This window comes from Poromitra crassiceps, assembly GCF_964638095.1.
Source record: "Poromitra crassiceps genome assembly, chromosome: 1".
In the NCBI taxonomy this organism is placed as follows: Eukaryota; Metazoa; Chordata; class Actinopteri; order Beryciformes; family Melamphaidae; genus Poromitra; species Poromitra crassiceps.
Genome location: NC_139623.1, coordinates 120394983 through 120414786, shown reverse-complemented (window position 1 = coordinate 120414786; position 19804 = coordinate 120394983). Strand labels below are relative to the sequence as shown.

Genomic DNA, 19804 nt, shown 5'->3' with positions numbered 1-19804 from the left:
GTCATGGAGATTCTTGAATATCATGCAGATTTTAGAGAGCCTGTGTGATGTCCAGCTGGTTTTCTCCTCAGCGAGCCCAGCTGTAGTGAAAACCAGACTGTTTACCCCTCAAGAACCTTTCTGAGCTAAAAAAAAACAACATTGACAAAACGAGGAAGGAATAACATTCAGAGGTTATGGAAGTGTTCTTAGTTACGGATATTCATGGAAAAGTAATGTAATAATGAAAGTTATCATTTGGATGGAGAGATTGTGAAAACGTGATGAGCAAGCCGTCTTATTTGTGATGGCAGCAGAATCAAATGTAGCTAATAGCGCAATTTGTTTTTATTGCCCCCGATAAGTACCGTCATATTTGTGCATTGCGATATATCGAATGTCAATATATTGTCCCAAACTTAGCAAATGCAGCGTTATTGCCATGTTGAACATTGAAGTGCAAGAGGGCAACGTAATCTTTCACATGCAAGTCGTATCATTCCATATTTGGTGATTATACAAGGGCGTGCTGTATATAAGATTAGAGCCACAGAAGTGGAATGAAGAACAAATAAGTCAGTTTGCATAAGCAAGTTATAATATTACGTCCACAGGACTCAGTGTCCCCTGTGCCCTTTCTGTCCGTCCGTCCCTCTGCCACATAGAGGGGAAGGACATATGACCTGAAGGCACATGCTGTTGTAGCTGCTCTTTTCTCCAGCCTAGAATTATAGCCACTGTCAGCAGCATCTGCACAACAAACGCAGAGGAAGATATGGTACACTCCTGTTGTCACTGTAGCTGTGGAGCAGAGTCCTGCTGATGTGCCTTTATATGTGATAGGAATGGGTTCAGTGCTGTTGATTTGAAGATAAACGAGTCACTTTTTAGTCTAAACTGTCCCCTTAAGATGAGATGAGTGTGTGCTGGTGCTGGTCCTTGATACAAAAGAGAACCATTTTCTGGTCGCTGCCACGACGAATGTTTGAGAAACATTGCTATACATGCATCTTTAAAACTGTAATGTCATTATTTATTACCATAACAGCATGGTAATGACGTTACGGTTTTAAAGCTGCACATGCAATTCATACAGATGCTCTTCAATTGGTGCAGGGTAAGAAACGTAACTTAATATATTTAAACATAACATAACATAACATAACATAACATAACATAACATAACATAACATATAACTTAAACCAATTCAACCACTTAATTAACTGTATATGGATATCATTAGTTTCTCTAAAGCAATGTCCTATGGTGTAACAAAGTGGAGTTCTCTGGTATGGCAGCCAGCTGGCAGCAGAAAGGTCTTGGGGCTGGGAGCACCCATGAAGATTGTTGCCACTGAACACCACATGTTGAAAGTGGCAAATTCATACACTTTGTCAAACATTTATTTGAGACAACTCTGCACTCAGCAGTGTTGTTGAAACATCTCATGTTGTCTTATTCCGGTTGTAGCATCTCTCTCTTTTCATATCTGTGCTGCAGATCGAGGCTGCTGAGTCTCTAGATACATTCTTACAAAGTAAATGTGATGCAGCGTCCGATCACGCACGAGCAAGTGAAGTATCACATGGTGAAAGACATGCATATAGGCAACTATTCAGGAGAAAGCGATCCTCTCTGCGAGAAACAGTCACGCTGCACAAATCAGATTGACATGGACTTATATAATATCATGCTCATTCTAGAGTTGTACACTGAGGGAAAGCCCTCAGTTTGACTACCTTTACATTCAAAGGCCTCCCCCCATCTTCCAGTATTCTCATTAAAAGTCTAAGCGCACATCACACTTCATCAACAGCTGCAGCATTTTGTTATTACTCTTGGCAGATTCTGTGTCTTTGTCCGAGTGGGATAATCAAACACCAGTCAGAGCCTCCTAACCCCTGGCAGCATTGTAGTGCTTTTCCCAAGCGTTGTCGAGGTCATAACCATGGTTCCTATCGCGAATCCAACAAACAAACAAAGGCGTTTTGTCATGCTGCCAGCAATTATGAATTCTCTGTGTTGCCGAGACGTGTGACTGAGCGCTCCCACCCAGCAGAACACCTCGCTGTGGAATCCCCACTCAGGGAAAACATTTGGAAAGGGTTCCCTGTAGCAAGCAGCAGGTTGATCTGCCATTAATGAAACTGGCTGATAACCAATTCGATCTTCGATCTTGTAGGGTGGCTGGTAGTATTGTAGTACTCAATATTACTGTCCAAGTCATTGAGCAAGGCAGCGCATTGCAAGCCACCATGTACTGACTGCAATATACATGTGAAGGGAGGGAGTGAGTGAGTGAGTGTGTGTGTGTGTGTGTGTGTGTGTGTGTGTGTGTGTGTGTGTGTGTGTGTGTGTGTGTGTACTGTTAGCAAGAGAGATACACAGGAAGGGAGACTAATTTCAATTTGATTCAGTTGCCTTCATTGCTTATTCAACATTTGATCTAAACTGGAAATGCCTCCCTATTTGAAGGTTTCCTGTCTGAACATGTGGGACAATCTGGAGCTATAGTCTGGGCAGCACACATGCTATTCTCAACGACAGAGCGTCACCGATTTATCAGTAAAGCTACCGTACCGCACTGTAGATGCTACCATTATGTATGTCTAATGTTTAATTGTATGTTTAATTAGGTATATGCTATTTGCACCTGTACGTCATATACGTCGAATTTAAAATGTTTAAGTACGTCCAAAGTATGCACATGACATGTGCACCTATGTGCAGTGAATATGCCACTGTCTCTGACTTGTCTTATCACTGCCTTATTGCTTGTTGTGTCTCTTGTTGTTTTTGCACTCATATGCCCTGTTATATTTGTACTATGTTGTAAACGGTGTTCCCAGCACAAGAATTTCACACGTGATACTTGTACCACGGAGTGACAATAAAAATCTTGAATCTTGAATCTTGGATCACAACAACTTCTGCATATTGCTGTCATCGGGGGTGGGTGGGGGGGGGTGTCAGCTTCTCAGCTCACGAGCTAAGTCAAACAGCTTTGTTTTGAGCTTGACTCCCATGAATCTTTCCAGTTTATCCAATGGGTTTTGATGTGCCGCAGAACTTTTAGCAGAACATGCGATCCTTCCGTTTAAATGAAAACACGAACAACAGCTAAATTGAAGTGATGAGGTTGTCATCCAAACAACGATATTTGTATTGTGTATTTACATATTGTATAACACGTGATTGATGGATCATTAAAGTGCAGAGTTAAGAGTTTATTTAGAGAGGAGGATGACAGTGGTACAGACACAAACAGTGATGACATGCAGAATACTTTACCCCAACTGGCTCATTTCACACTCCACTGCACAGTGTTGATAGCTGTGTCCAAATACACATACAATACTGAGACTACAGTCCACAGACATTCCCCCACATACATCAGTTTCCTTTGGTGTTGCTGCGCTCTCTTCTACTCTCTCTCTCTCTCTCTCGTTCTCCCTCCCTCTCTCCATCTCCCTCTCCCTGTCTCTCCCTCCCTCTCTGAAACCACACTCCAGCACACATCAGGGGGAGTACACCGGGCCTCAGCGTGCCACATGGTGACTCTGTGTGACATTAGCCTGTCATTTGCTAACCGCCCTATCTGTTAGCCATTAACTATGTCACTGTTTATGGAGCAACCCCTCATGGAAACACACTGCGGCTGTTTACATTGCTCCACCAATGCAGTCGCTCCCCGCACCATCGCCTGTCACTTCAAATCCATCAGGACTGTTTTTTTTTGTGCCATCAAAGCGCTCTGTTGGTGTGCGACCAACAGAAGCAAGGCCACCTCAGGCCATTACATACACACACACACGCACACGCACACGCACACACGCACGCACACACACACACACACACACACACACACACACACACACACACACACACACACACACACACACAAACAAAACGTCTTCTCTCCAGGGATGCAGTGATAAACCAAACTACTGGTGGTGATCGTCATCGCAACCACTGATATACACAAGTCGGTTATATTTCCACACAAAAAAATTGTTTAAAGTCCCTGGAAACCAGAAATAATGTTTTATTATTTAGCATTTTGAGTTCATCACATCACAGGAACCTATGTTAATAAGCCACCAGCCAAATTTGAACGATGATGAACAGGGCTCGACGTTAACTTTTAAAAGTGGTTGCCGGAGGGGCAACCTGGCAAGAGCTTTTGGTTGCCCGAATAAAAATAATGACGATGTGACAGAAAAGTAAGTATAATAGTCTATAGTATATAGTATAGGCCTGTTCAGTGTGCGCACCGGGTGTAGTAGTAGTAATAATGATAATGATAATAATAATACATTTGTGTAATTTCGTTTTCTAAACAAATCTTATTTTTTGTTTTTATAATGCATTTGCACTGAAAGGATTTGTTTAACTAATATTTGTGAACTTTCTTTTTCATATATTTTTTTTAACAGTTATTCATAATGTGCTTAATTTATTAATTAAAAGCGTTATTGATAATGAAGTAGCCTATGCCTCCTCATGTTCATTCAGTCACTATGATGACAGTGGTTTGGGGCCCCCACTCTAACATGTTGCACAGGGCCCCAAAAGGCCCAGAAGCGGCCTTGGCCGCGGCTGCACTGAGCACTCCCTCTCTCACCCCATATGAGAGTTTGACGAGGCAGGGATGCAAAACATTCCTCAGCATATATACGCGGTGGTAAAACGTTTTTGAAGGATGTCCTGGTCGAGGTGCATGTTGTAGGCTTGTTGTAGGCTACATGCTTTGCACTAGCGTTAAGCTGGAATTATGCTTGAAGTTTGGACTGTCGCACGGAAATGAGAGACACTGAATCTTGACGGGGAAACGTGTGGAGCTTTTATACACTGTGTGGGTTTCTGCTCGTGGAAGTGAGCAGGAGTCTTGAAAACTCCACTTTGTCCGCCCAGCCGCGTCCACGTAGTTACACAATTCGGAGTGTGCACGGCCAGGCGAAAACCGCACAGGATCCTTGTGGAGGGGCGTGTCTGCTGATTTGACTCACTTTTCCGTGGGGACACTCGCGGTCCTCGCCGATGCGGGAAGCATAATGTCATTAATGAGACCTTTAGTCGGGGCTTGGACCCATGCAGCCAGACTTCATCTGCTTTTGATATCTTCACGGTGCGTCTTGCAGCCGCTGTGATTGTGTGCGAGCAGCCCCACCTGTCCGAGTCAGTACTCGTTAAACACACCGCACGTGCAGCGTGCATCACGTAGGTTCCGACTGGTAATTAGTAACATCGTTCCGATTGTAACAGCAATAAAATGTCACATATATGTCACTCACAAGTATTAAAACATATTTATTTGGTGTCTATTTTGCTGTTTGCTGCTGTACATATTTTGTTGCATGTTAAATCGTGGTTGCCCCTGGGGCAACCAAAGGCCAATAAATGGTTGCCCTATTTTTTTTTGGTTGCCCGGGGCAACCGGGCAGCCCTTAATGTCAAGCCCTGATGAACGTCGCAAAGTATATCAATTTAGGTTTGACAGTCATGACAAAAGTCATGAGAATCAATTAGATTTTAGACTGTCTTTTCTCCCGTGGACTGTGTGGGCATGTCCCGTGTGTGTGCGTGCATGACTTCTCCTCCTCCGAGAGAGAGAGAGGGAGGGAAACGGAGAGAGAGAGAGGAGAGAGAGAGAGAAGGAAAGAGAGATGGTGTGTGTGTGTGTGTGTGTGTGTTCGCTCGTTGCTCGGCCCATACTGACAGAGAGGAAGAGAGACTGCAGCTGCGAGTGCACAGCGCTACTGTGTGTGTGTGTGTCTGTGTGTGTGTGCGCGCATGCGTGCGTGTGTGTGATTCGATTAAATCTTATGACGTGATAAGATCATTAATTGTAGCACCGCGCGCACCGCTCACTTCAATGATCTTCAATGATCTTCAATCTTCAAAATCCAGACCTTGTAGAAAAGTGGCGATTTTGGGGTTTTGGGTTGAAACTAATGTCTCCTACTTTCTGACTTGCTGACGGACAGCTCCTTTTATTGTTACCGCATTATTTGGCCTCAGGTACTGTTTACGGTCGGATGTTAAGATTTTCAAGTGGGCCATGAGTCGGAAAAGGTTGGGAACCACTGAACATTTCTATCTGCCACAAACAGTGCATAAACTCCACTTTGTAAATAAAACTGGTGGGTAAACTGAGTTTAGGTGGGTTTACTGCACTGCATTCCTCACACACACACACACACACACACACACACACACACACACACACACACACACACACACACACACACACACACTTCCCACTCTCACCGCCTATGACCTCTCAGCTTACCGGAACAGAGGGGCAGTGAGAGGCTGTGAATGAGGAATTCCACATGTGAACCACACGACTCAGCTATTACTGCTTGATGGAGCGTGAACTTATGTGCCTTTGCTCTTAAAAGGCTCTGCTCAGCTACATGTAGCCAGCCTGCTAGCTGCTTCCCTCGCAGTAGCTACTCCTCTTTAAAAGGCTCTGCTCAGCTACATGTAGCCAGCCTGCTAGCTGCTTCCGTCGCAGTAGCTACTCCTCTTTAAAAGGCTCTGCTCAGCTACATGTAGCCAGCCTGCTAGCTGCTTCCCTCGCAATAGCTACTCCTCTTTAAAAGGCTCTGCTCAGCTACATGTAGCCAGCCTGATAGCTGCTTCCCTCGCACAAGCTACTCCTCTTTAAAAGGCTCTGCTCAGCTACATGTAGCCAGCTTGCTAGCTGCTTCCCTCGCACAAGCTACTCCTCTTTAAAAGGCTCTGCTCAGCTACATGTAGCCAGCCTGCTAGCTGCTTCCCTCGCAGTAGCTACTCCTCTTTAAAAGGCTCTGCTCAGCTACATGTAGCCAGCCTGCTAGCTGCTTCCCTCACACAAGCTACTCCTCTTTAAAAGGCTCTGCTCAGCTACATGTAGCCAGCCTGCTACCTGCTTCCCTCGCACAAGCTACTCCTCTTTAAAAGGCTCTGCTCAGCTACATGTAGCCAGCTTGCTAGCTGCTTCCCTCGCACAAGCTACTCCTCTTTAAAAGGCTCTGCTCAGCTACATGTAGCCAGCCTGCTAGCTGCTTCCCTCGCACAAGCTACTCCTCTTTAAAAGGCTCTGCTCAGCTACATGTAGCCAGCCTGCTAGCTGCTTCCCTCGCAGTAGCTACTCCTCTTTAAAAGGCTCTGCTCAGCTACATGTAGCCAGCCTGCTAGCTGCTTCCCTCGCACAAGCTACTCCTCTTTAAAAGGCTCTGCTCAGCTACATGTAGCCAGCCTGCTAGCTGCTTCCCTCGCAGTAGCTACTCCTCTTTAAAAGGCTCTGCTCAGCTACATGTAGCCAGCCTGCTAGCTGCTTCCCTCGCACAAGCTACTCCTCTTTAAAAGGCTCTGCTCAGCTACATGTAGCCAGCTTGCTAGCTGCTTCCCTCGCACAAGCTACTCCTCTTTAAAAGGCTCTGCTCAGCTACATGTAGCCAGCCTGCTACCTGCTTCCCTCGCACAAGCTACTCCTCTTTAATGTAAAATCTTTCATGAGTATAAGTTGAACCATTGTGTTCTATCAGTCGGTAATAGAAACAAAACTGACATTAATTCACATGAAAATGTCAACGATCATTACGTTAAATTCCTCCAAAAAACAATATAACGATAGTCACTGTCTCCAGCTGCAGAAAATGTCGTCACATTTAATGGTTGGAAAAACCAAGTCAAGCTAATAGTCATAGCTGTCATAGCCTGAGAGCACATGGAGCGCCCAGAAGATTGTTCACATTTCTCGACTTGTTTTCCCCATAGAGGAAGAAGCCGGCTCTTCTACAGCTTGCTGCCATAAGACAATGATGCTTTTCATGGAGATATCCTCTTGTAGACACTGTAGATGTCAGATTGATGAGGGAGAATTTGATTGGTAGTTTCATTTTAATTTAGTCCACTAGAAACAGATGACCATGGAGGCAGGCCTGGGAATTGTGTGTGTGTGTGTGTGTGTGTGTGTGTGTGTGTGTGTGTGTGTGTGTGTGTGTGTGTGTGTGTGTGTGCACGCTCATGGAAAATTGCAGTCATATGTTGCCAAGTGTGTCTGTGAAGTTGAAACACCCCAACTCTCCCCATGACCCCAAATCTGGGTCCCTCTGGGCCAAATGTCCAGCATGCATTCCAAATGATCACAGAGAAGAACCAGGTGACGTGAAGGAAGATCTGCTCAATGGAAAGCCATGCAGACACATGGTTAACTAAATGTCACTGGAATCAGAAAAGCAATAAGAAGGTGCCGAGCAGACATTTCAAACATGAAACTGATGCCATTCACAGCCTGCTGTCAAGGGTATGGATGCAGGTCTCTGTTCAAAGCTATAGTACTTTTGGCCTTGGAACTCATTCCCTACAGATTTAGCTTGATGGATTTTCAATGTTGCTAAATGATCATACAGTTGCACATCATTATTTTATATTAATGTATAAGTCCAGGTTTATAAGAAGATCCCAAAGCTTTGCATTAGTTCCAGACTTTGCCTTAGTAGGGAGTCTCTCACTTTGCTGTGTCATTCGTTTTAGGAAATGTAAACCCAGAGTGCAGCCTGAGGCAATAGCACATGCATCAACAGTCTGATACTTAATATTCTGTCTGTCTGTCTTTTTCTTTCTTTCTTTCTTTCTTTCTTTCTTGGTTTCTGTCTTGCATTCTGTCGACTTTCATTCTTACTGTGTCTGAGAGCTTGCCACCAGTTAACAGGTTTTCTCTATCTGCTGTGTGTGTCTTTCTTTCTTTCTTGGTTTCTGTCTTGCATTCTGTCGACTTTCATTTTTACTCTGTCTGAGAGCTTGCCACCAGTTAACAGGTTTTTTCTATCTGCTGTGTGTGTGTGTGTGTGTGTGTGTGTGTGTGTGTGTGTGTGTGTGTGTGTGTGTGTGTGTGTGTGTGTGTGATCCTCAGGTAACCCCGGCCAGCAAGGCGGCCCTGGGGGACCTTTGTCCAGGCGACACCATCCTGGCCATCAATGGAGACAGCACAGAGAGCATGACACACATGGAAGCTCAGAACCGCATCAAAACCTGCACACAGCAGCTCACACTCAACATCAGCAGGTAGACACACAGATGCACGCACGCACACGCACGCACACAGGCACTGACCAGGACGCCCCCAAACATTTTTTCTTTCGTCAGGGGCTTACTGACTGACCCACTGACCCCATTGTTGAAACATGCATGTGTGAGTGTTGAGCAGCAGCGGGCAGTTGAATGAAGCCTGTGACACATAGGTGATGATCACCTGTAATCAACATTCACCTGTGTCAACCAAACTCCACAGCAGCTCTGGAGAGGGACTATTTTGGCTTTAAGCCAAATGCGAGAAGAGAGCCAATGGGCTACATGCACTACTCCACTACTTCCTGAAATTAGTACAGCTTCTTTATTTCCTGTCATCACTATTGGATGAACTGATTAATGTCAGGTGTGCTGCAGTCACAACAATGATCAGGCACACCTGACTAATCAGTTCATCCAATAGTGTAGGACAGGAAATAAAGAAGCTGTGCTAATTTCAGGAAGTAAAGAAGTTGTGCATGTAGTCTATTAACCTGAACAAGCTGTTATGTGGACTTTGGCAACGAAAAGTGGCAATACAACCATCCCATCTCTGAACTGGGGGGAAAAACCAGTTGGAGATCTTCACACAGAAGTGAAAGTTTTTGGGGACGATTGATCGGCGATTTATAATAGATGGAGATCATCTGCAATACTAGTGATTCTATTGATAAAGAATAGCATGGAGCAGCTAATTAAAAAATAAAACAATTAATGTGAACTGCTAATTTTTGGGGGACTGTCAACTTAGTTAAAAATTCACAAAACTGTGAACTATGAACGTGAAATAGTTCATTTTGAGCTGTGTGAACTTTGAGCTAGCTCTAATGTGAACGTGCAGTACAACACAGAGAGGCAGCACTCCGGGTCCGTCATTTGACGCCCCTATAGCGCACTGCAAGCATCAGATCTGAAATGTAGGCTACACCACAGAATGACAGAACCATCACTATTTTGGGGAAAAGGCCACTAATTTATATGCATTCAGGCAAAATGACCGACAAATAAAAAGTTGTTACGGTATACCGTAGTTTTGGGCCGCAGTCAGTCAGTCAGAGGCTGTAATTAATCGTCCTACCCGTCCATCATGCAGTGCTGCGGGAGGATGAAAAAAATGAAGCAGTCTGTCCAAACTTTTTACCAATCTAATCTCATCATGAGATGCAGGAAATATATATTAGTAGCCGATGTGTTTAGAAGAGCATTCTCACTTTGATCAGTCTTGCTGTAGTGTAGCGTTATATTTTACATACTTGCTATATTTAAACTGCCGTGAGATTTGTTTGCGGAGCACATGGCGGTGGGGATGAAAGTCCCTGCGTGGAGAGAGAGGGGGGGGAAGGGGCAGAGCACTTTCGTCCCTGCTGGATCCTTATTTGACGCTCCAAAATCAAAACTTCTGAGGCCCAATTCCAATTCGCCCCCTTACTGCCTCAAGCCCTTAGAGGCGCGTTCACGTGAAGGGAGTGAGGGTTTAGGGATGTCCCACAGTGAAATCGCAAAGTGAATGAGGGCTCGGAGTGAGCCCTTTCTGCCCCCTTACCGTAAGGGAGCAGCGATGGCCACTTACGGAAAGGGAATTGCCCACAATGCATAGCGTTGTGACGTATAAAACGGGGAAGGCTGCAAATATCTGTAAAAAAAATAAAACAACACACGTGCGAAACGAACGCGGTGCTTGCGAGTGCGCTGGAATGCCTTAATTGACAATGAAACATTACATTAATAGGGATTTCAGATTAGACAAAAATATTATATCAGAGGAATGCAAGTAGTTATTTTACACAATCCTAGAATAATCATCGATCATTTCTATTACAATTGCAATCCACAACTTTGTTGATGAATGAGAAATAGTTTTACCGAATCTGTATTGTACAGTATTGACATTGTGTATAATGTTGGGTGACATGTCATTATTATGCTTATTTTAATTATAATTACACATGTTGCAGATTGCAGATTTTGCAGTAGGCTACATTTATTTTTAAATGACCTGTTGTCCACTCTGTAGAGCCAGAGCCTGGATGAGAACAGACTCATCAGGGAGTCTATCCTCAAAGCGTCTTGACAATAAACAATATATAGCGAACCCCAAACGTGCCAGAGTCAACATCATCTTGTCAAGTGCAAAGGGCTCTGCTGTCCCAATCCTCTTATTTATCCAATGTGGATCCCTTCCACACTTGTCTCACTTGACTCAACCACTTTCAGATGGCGGCCATTAGAGGGACTGAGGGTTCAGGGCTTGAGTGTTTAGGGGGCGGATTGGAATTGGGCCTGAGTTTTGATTTTCGGAGTACTGGCGTCAAGGCAGTTTGACGCGCATCAGAATGCTCTTGGTGCGCGTTTGGCAGTTTAAAACAATGGGTGGGCTTCAAAACGCCAACATCTGACGCTCCCAGTGAGTTTGGGGCTTTATTCTACACATTTACCCACACAGAGCTGATGGGAACTATGATGGGAACTATGCTGCTGAGAGTCATTGGATTTTGGGGAACGCTGTGTCGAACATGAGTCACTTAACTAATCAGCCGTCACTCACCCTCAGCACGCAGCCACTCTGCTCCTAATGAGGCTCGTTGAGCACGTTGAAAAAGTGCTTTTTGTTGGCTGAGGTCACTTACTGCATGTAGAGCAGCACACATTGTTTCTATTTCTGATCTGGTCTGTTCAGTTTGGCGCAAGTGGAGTCACAGGGACAGATGACAGTTTTACGACAGTTAAAGTGATCTATTATCCGCTCCCATAGAGCACCATCAAACCCAATGGGCCTTGCACGTATACAGCGAGGCGCATGCTGACCTTTTGAAATGGACTGTACGCCGGTCGATATCCTGCATTTTACTGGCTCATCATGTGACAAATAGTGTCTTCTCACTATTTATACCGGTGCATAATATAATATAAGAGTGGTGAAGGATGAAGTGAAGGATACGTTATAAGGGAGGACAAGAGCAACAGTTAACATATCAAACAACAACATATCAACTGTTAACATATCAAAACAGAAATCATCTGTCTAATCAGAAATGACATGGAGACAGAGAGAGAGCGAGAGAGCGCGCGAGAGAGAGAGAGAAAGGAGGAGGGGGGGGGGTAGTTTCTTCCCACGTTAATATTAGACAGTTTACCTAGGCTACTGGAAAGTGCAGAGCAAACCTGGCAACGTCAGAACCCCATAGACGTGCTGCCAGCTGAAGCCCGCTCTGCGGGTTCAGCCCGAGCTGCAAGTGACAGCTGCCAACTGGTGCATCAGTTCTCTCCTCTCTGTCATTACGGGCAGCAGACAAAGCAGCCTCTACCCGTAATGGGTAGGATTCTTGTTGACTTAACATTGCAAAAACAGTGGAAATCAGAATCGGAGTAATCGGACCCGTCAGACGAGCAAAGATTCGCACACGCAGAAACTCCAAGTTCAGACAGGCAGACAGTTTTTTTCTCTCCTCTCTTCTGCACTGTATTTTTGTTTTATAGTATACACTTTTCCTTGTACATCCAACAAGCCCCACCCCCCCAAACCTCTGCCTCTGTGAGAAAGCGTCCATATATCAGGCTGAGTGCTAAGTGGTTTATCCACATAGGGATAGTAAATTTATTTAAGGATACATAAAGTAGAGTTCAGCCTAAAGACCAGGGAAACTCCTCTGCAGCTGCAGGACAGCACTCCCACACTTCAGATGATCCTGGAACGGACAGCCTGCCCCTGTTTATTCTTCATTTGTCTCATATATATTTATAACCCAAACTAAATTATTCTTACAAACAAGATTAATTCCAATCCAGTGACATTATTACGTCTGATTTAAATGTAGTGGGTTAAATTTACGTCGGCTCAAAGTAAGTAGGCTAAAATGTATGTTTTCATCAACATCAACTTGGATAAAAAAAACATGAAGTAGAGACCAAGGGAACTGCTCTTGAAAGTATCAAAATGCAAAAGACTATTACATCATAGAAGCATTAACAAAGATAGGGGGAAAAACACGACCATGTTGCAGCCACAGGTTTCAACAGTTCAGGTGCAGGCGTGGCAATATTGTATCGATACATGGACGTCAACTATTAATCTTTTAAAATCACAATAATATATTATGACTTAAGTATCGTGATAATATCGTATTCTAGAGCGGCGGGCATCTGATGAGTTTCCCTTTGGGGATTTGCAGTTGAAAAGAAGTTCATTTATCTCAATATTTAATATCAGTTCAGTTTGCCTTAGGCCTATAATGGGCCGTGGGCATTCCTTTCGATGGCAGCCTTTCTTGCTGATTCCTGATCTCCTCTCCAGTCCATCACGTTGTTTATCCATTGTATTTTTATTTTCTTTCATATTGCAAAATCTTTAAAATCGCAATAATATCGTATATCGTGACTTAAATATTTTTTATAATATATTGTGGGGCCTCCAGTGATTCCCATCCCATATACCTTACGATGAGTGAATATCTACCTTTCTACTTTCGTCATACAGTATGAGAATCTTCTTCAGTTTTTCCACATTCAGACTATAGATCACAACTCAATAAAATTGTTTTTTTTACGAGCCCTCTGATTACTTGCAACCCGTTTTAATGCAGGATTTATTACCTCTAAATTACAAGCATGAGCAAAGCATCAGGAATCACTTTCCCTTATGCCCCTTATGCTCTATGAAAACTAACAAGATAACATTTAGATGCAGGGTCACATGACCACACCGCGGCTGGTATCTGCTGGTATGCGACCTTTCCTCAGTGTATCGCTTGAATAATTATGGTCTGAATTGGACGGAAGGAGGGGAAGGTGTGTGGGAGAGATAGGTATGCACCCTTTGCTCTGGCTTCCACAGCTGAAATGACCTGCGAGTGATGGGAGGGGGAGGTTTATGGGGGGGTCTCCAGCAGAAGATGGAGGAAATTGACAAATCAGAAGGTTTGTGTTTTATTGGGTGAGGAGGAGACGAGACAGGGGATGGAGGGAAGTGTTGAAAGCACAGAGCAGGGGGGAGGCACAAAGCAACAATGCAGGAGACAGAGAGACAGATGGAAAGAGAGAGATGGAGAGAGAGAGAGATGGAGAGAGAGACAGAGAGAAATGGAGAGAGAGACAGAGAGAGATGGAGAGAAAGAATTGGAGAGACCAAGTGACAAGTCCACATGTGCTCTTCTCTGATAGCATGCTATTTTACAGCCAGAATTTTCTGCCGCTGCGTAGGCTACGGCTGGAAATTCAATTACACAGACAACGCAGTGCGGCTCAGTGTTGGATTTCCCACCTTCAGCCAGGGAATAGAAGGCACCGCAAGTCCCCCCCCCACCCCACCCTCCACCCCAACATGATCTTCTATATTCAAACTGGATGTAACCGCCACTCTGGACGTGACTTTTTTCCACACATTCTCCAAGACAAATACAAACTAGAGGCCATCTTGGATGTAACCGCCACTCTGGACATGACTAGAGGCCATCTTACGATGGGATCACACCAGCCGTGATGCCCGCAACATAAAACTAATATGGGTCATATTATAGAAACTTCCTATCTTAAGTCCCAAGTTAGGATAGGACTAGTTTAAGATATGATTTTTCCTGATTTGGTATTACAGAAGCAAATCCTAACTAACTTTAGAAATCTAAATCCTATCTTGTGTCTGGTTAGGAAATCCTAAGTACTCAATCCAACATCGGTTATTAGTTATCTCTTGCTCGGATCACACCCATTTTCAATCTCGGCCTTCATTTTGATGACAACAGCACATCTGTAAAGTTTTGTGACTGCATCTTGAACGGTTTTGGCTTTATCGCGTTTGCAAAATCTGTCCACAGACAGATGACAGACAGACATCTGTCTGGGTTCCAATAGCACGCACAAATCGCTTGAGGAACAGTTTCTTCCCGCAGGCCACGAGACTCCTTAACATACGCAAATAGTGTAGTAGCCGTACCGTACCGTACTGCAGCTGCTACCATTATGTATGCCTAATGTTTAATTGTATGTTTAACAAGGTACATGCTATTTGCACCTGTATGTCAAATACGTCGAATTTAAAATGTCTGAACACGTCTAACGTATGCACAATGCCTAATGTTTAATTGTATGTTTAATAAGGTACATGCTATTTGCACTGCATGTCAAATACATCGAATTTAAAATGTCTGTCTAACGTATGCACATGACATGTGCACCTATGTGCAATGAATATGCCACTGACTTGTCTTATCGCTATTCTGCCTTATTGCCTATTGCTGCTTAGTATTGCTTATTGATGCCTATTTCTTATTGCTCATTGCTTGTTGCCTATTTGTACTATGTCGTAAACGGAGTCCACAGCACAAGAATTTCACACGTGATACTTGTACCATGGAGTGACAATAAAAATCTTGAATCTTGAATCTTGAACAACCTGGCAAAGTACTCAAAACAGCTTCTGTGGTATAGTTCCCGCTACATTAGATGTATCCAGGACCACTTTGGCCATGATAACACACACACACACACACACACACACACACACACACACACACACACACACACACACACACACACACACACACACACACACACACACACACACACACATTTAAATACTTTTATTTGGATCCAAAGTAGAGCAAATATTACAGACCCAAACATTTTAGAAGAAGGCCGCAGTACAGTACATTTATATTGAACCAGACACTGATGCATGTACTTCTTAAGCACAGGAAAAGACATTGCAGCAAGATGATGACTTAAATATAATGTATGCAAACTAATGTAAGCATGTTTATCACTCAAGGGTATACAAAGCATCGTCTTCTCCAGATAAAGAGGCTGCCTATTATGGCTGAAATGGAGCAGTATTTTGCTAATTTTTTTGCATCAGGCTTTAGCAGCCTGCCTAGTTGCAGTCCATGGAGCAGGAGTTTGTGGACATGCCCCAGACTCCCAAACACAAGCACAATGAGTTGGCAGCTGTAGCCTAGAGTTGTAATATATTCTACCAAGGGCTGATATTTCATGAGTTTGGTTGTGAAGCAGGTGTCCATGTACAGATCAAAAGAGCAGGCTATTTCAATGATGGTGACTGACTTTCTGCTTTCATTGATGAAAACAATGTCTGGGGTATTTGGGATATTGTGCAGTGTGTTATTGTCGGTGGTGTTGTGATTGAACCAGTCCAGTTTGACAGTGCTGTGTTTGTGCATTTGTGTTGTATTCTCCTGTACTTCTCTGATGCTGTTTGACACCAGATCCACCAGGCGGTCGTGCCTGCTTATGTAAAGTCCTTTGTATTGACTGCAGCCGTTTAGGATATGTGCTATTGTCTCTTTGTCGCGGGGGGTTGGGTGTAGGATACAGTGTGGGTCATGTATTGATGGATACCAGGTTGCCAGGTTATATTTTGTTTTTCCACACATTCTCCAAGACAAATACAAACTACCGTAGAGGCCATCTTGGATGTAACCGCCACTCTGGACATGACTAGAGGCCATCTTACGATGGGATCACACCAGCCATGATGCCCGCAACATAAAACTAATATGGGTCATATTATAGAAACTTCCTATCTTAAGTCCCAGGTTAGGATAGGACTAGTTTAAGATATGATTTTTCCTGATTTGGTATTACAGAAGCAAATCCTAACTAACTTTAGAAATCTAAATCCTATCTTGTGTCTGGTTAGGAAAGTACTCAATCCAACATCGGTTATCAGTTATCTCTTGCTCGGATCACACCCATTTTCAATCTCGGCCTTCATTTTGATGACAACAACACATCTGTAAAGTTTTGTGACTGCATCTTGAACGGTTTTGGCTTTATCGCGTTTGCAAAATCTGTCCACAGACAGATGACAGACAGACATACATATAAACAACCTGGCAAAGTACTCAAAACAGCTTCTGTGGTATAGTTCCCGCTACATTAGATGTATCCAGGACCACTTTGGCCATGATAACACACACACACACACACACACACACACACACACACACACACACACACACACACACACACACACACACACTGGTGAAGACAATACCAGCCTATGCTGTCGTGGCCGGTAACAACGCCGTTGAGGCTGGTAATGAAGGCAGGGGGCGCTTAAAGTTTCAAATAATAAATGTCTGTTTTGTTACTCTTAGCTTTGTTACTCACCGATTAACGCATCAGTGATTCAACCTTTACCCAGTTTAGGAACGTTTTTACATTTGCTGTTGGAGACACCTGTGGCACCAGTCATTTCTTTAAAGAGTGGTTTCTGCCTCCACATATTATACAGCAGCTCAATTCACCCTCTCAATAAACTCAATAAAACCTGCATGTCTTTTTTGCAAGTGGAAGTAATGTGTAATCTATCTCAGTCTAAATTTCCAAAATCCGTAGGCGTTTTTAGACCATTTAGGCTCAATGAATAATAATGATCTCATGTGTGTTTGGTCGCACTGATGGAATAATTCCTATAGGCTATAGGCTATCAATAAAAAAATAATTACAATAAAATAAAAAAAGGCTGCTGAACTGAATTGACACGGTACGTGCGGGCATAGATTTCATTTATAAAAAAATTGCCTATTTTGTGGTCACATATAGGCTATTGGCAGCAGAGTTGCATATCTCCATATTTCATACAAGGACTATGCTGGAAATATTAAGTTCAATCACATCATACAGGCCAAAAGCAACAAAGTTGCAGCTGAAAAATGCAGGAGTAGCCTAGATATGAATAATCTGTGTGCAGGTGATCCCATATTAAATTGCTTAGATGTAGTAGGCTATTCGGGCATGTATGACCATGTCCAAACCAACGTCAGCCTCAGCTCCGTTGCGCACACGGTACCGTGCGCTTTGAAGACGTTTATGTAACCTTTTTACGCCGGTTTAGTGATATTTCTCCACTCACCATTCAGCTGCAATCAATAGGCGGGGTCAAACGTATCTAGCCTACTTGAGAGCACAAAAATGAATATATAAAAACATATTCCAAAGTGGTAAGTAGGGCTTAATTTAAATGTATCGTGCAACAAGTGCAAGACCTCAGTCCTCGATTAATTCAACAGGAGCCATATATTTTTTTTCTTTTTTCTTTTTCATTTGAATGCAATGTATTTTTCATATGGGGACCATATGAATGGCAACTCGCTGTTTCCAGAGAGCTGATTGGTAAGCAGGTGGGTCTTTCATGGGTTTTGATCTTATTCTCTGAACTTAACCTGCTACAGACCAGGTTAGCCATAGCAGGTTAGCTATGGCATAGAGCATAAGTTGCTATGGTGATCTATCTCGGTAAGAAGTTAATTAGCGTCGTGGTATGGCAAACCTAGGTTTAAACCTGAAGTTACCTCGCTAAGCCACTAATCTTGCTTCGTGGTATAGGCCTGTGGTGTTTGGTACTGTGTTTTATTGGGGAAATCCTCAACGTTTCTGGTAGCAGCAACAGCGGATTGAATGGAATAAATATACAAAGAACTGGATAGTTAGCATGAGCAGTGATAGACACCATGGCTGAACAGACAGAGAAAAGATCGCCACCTCCATTGTATGGATCCCAGGAAGACAGCTAATGGGGTTCTTAATAAACCATAAACCTACAAAAACGTAAACTTCTTCAACAGAAAATCCAAGGAAAAAGACGTCACATATGGACAGCGCATAGCAAAAACACCACAGCAACCACAAAAAAAGCATTTAGCAATTCATCAAATAAAAAAGAAAGACAGAGGAGGGAGGAAAAGGCTTGTAAATTTGCAATTTTTTTTAGAATAACAAGCACTCTTGAAGAAGGAATTAACTTTGTATTTGTTCTGGTTTTAGCTGCACAGCTCTCCTCGGCGAACCCATGGGAGTGGATCTTCTTGTTGGTGAAATGGCTCCAAAGCCGATGTTATTGATTATCTAGACAATGGTAATGTCATGTTTCTGTACAGAGGAAGAGCGATGGTGTTGTTTGCCGAAGGGGAGGTGAAATATTGGTTTGTCAGTGCATTGGAAATAGCCATCCATTGTGGGCTAGGAGAAGATTACTTAACCGTTACCATTGATTGCAGGGTCAAAATAATATCTGGAAGTGACTCGGTGAACACACATGCTGACTCGCTGAAAATATTTTCGAGAACGACGAGCCTCAGCTGTCATTAAAGAAGTGCGCCATAAAATACTCCAAGCAGAGTTAGAGAGAGGGAGAAACATAAAATACTCCAAACAGAGCTAGAGAGAGAGAAACATAAAATAATAATAATAATAATGCATTTATTTTATATAGCGCTTTTCAAGACTCAAAGACGCTTAACAGTAAAACAAAAGACAAGCAACAGGCAGCAGACACAGGCAACAGATACAGGCAACAGGCAACAGATACAGGGGACAGGTACAAATAACAGTGGCGGTTCAGGGCAAGTGTGTATGGAGAAGCAGAGGAGAGGAAGAGAACAGGAGGGAGGGGCAGGGGGGGGGGCGGAGGGTGATGGTTTGGAGGAGGTGGTCAGGGGTAGGGGAGGTTGTAAGCTTGGGAGAACAGATAGGTTTTAAGTCGGGTTTTGAAAGTGGGGAGTGAGGGAGAGTCTCGGACGGTCTGGGGGAGGGAGTTCCAAAGTCGGGGTGCGGCGCGGGAGAAAGCACGGTCACCAAAGGTTTTGAGTCTGGATGGGGGGATGATGAGGGTGGCAGTAGAAGAGGATCGGAGTGTACGTGAGGGGCGATGGGGGATGAGGAGGTCAGTCAGGTAGGGGGGGGGGGGGGGGGGCTAGGCTGTGGAGGGCTTTGAAGGTGAGGAGTAGTAGTTTGAAGTCGATACGTTGCTTG

General features: G+C 43.7%; 1 protein-coding gene across 1 annotated transcript in view; it reads left to right on the top strand.

Moving 5' to 3' along the window:
* The window catches only part of pdlim4 (PDZ and LIM domain 4), a 161784-nt gene that overhangs the window by 24667 nt on the left and 117313 nt on the right, over positions 1-19804 (top strand). The window contains exon 2 of the mRNA XM_083634927.1: positions 8886-9037. Within this exon, the coding sequence (XP_083491053.1) occupies positions 8886-9037 (152 nt within the window). The remainder of the gene's footprint in view (positions 1-8885; positions 9038-19804) is intronic.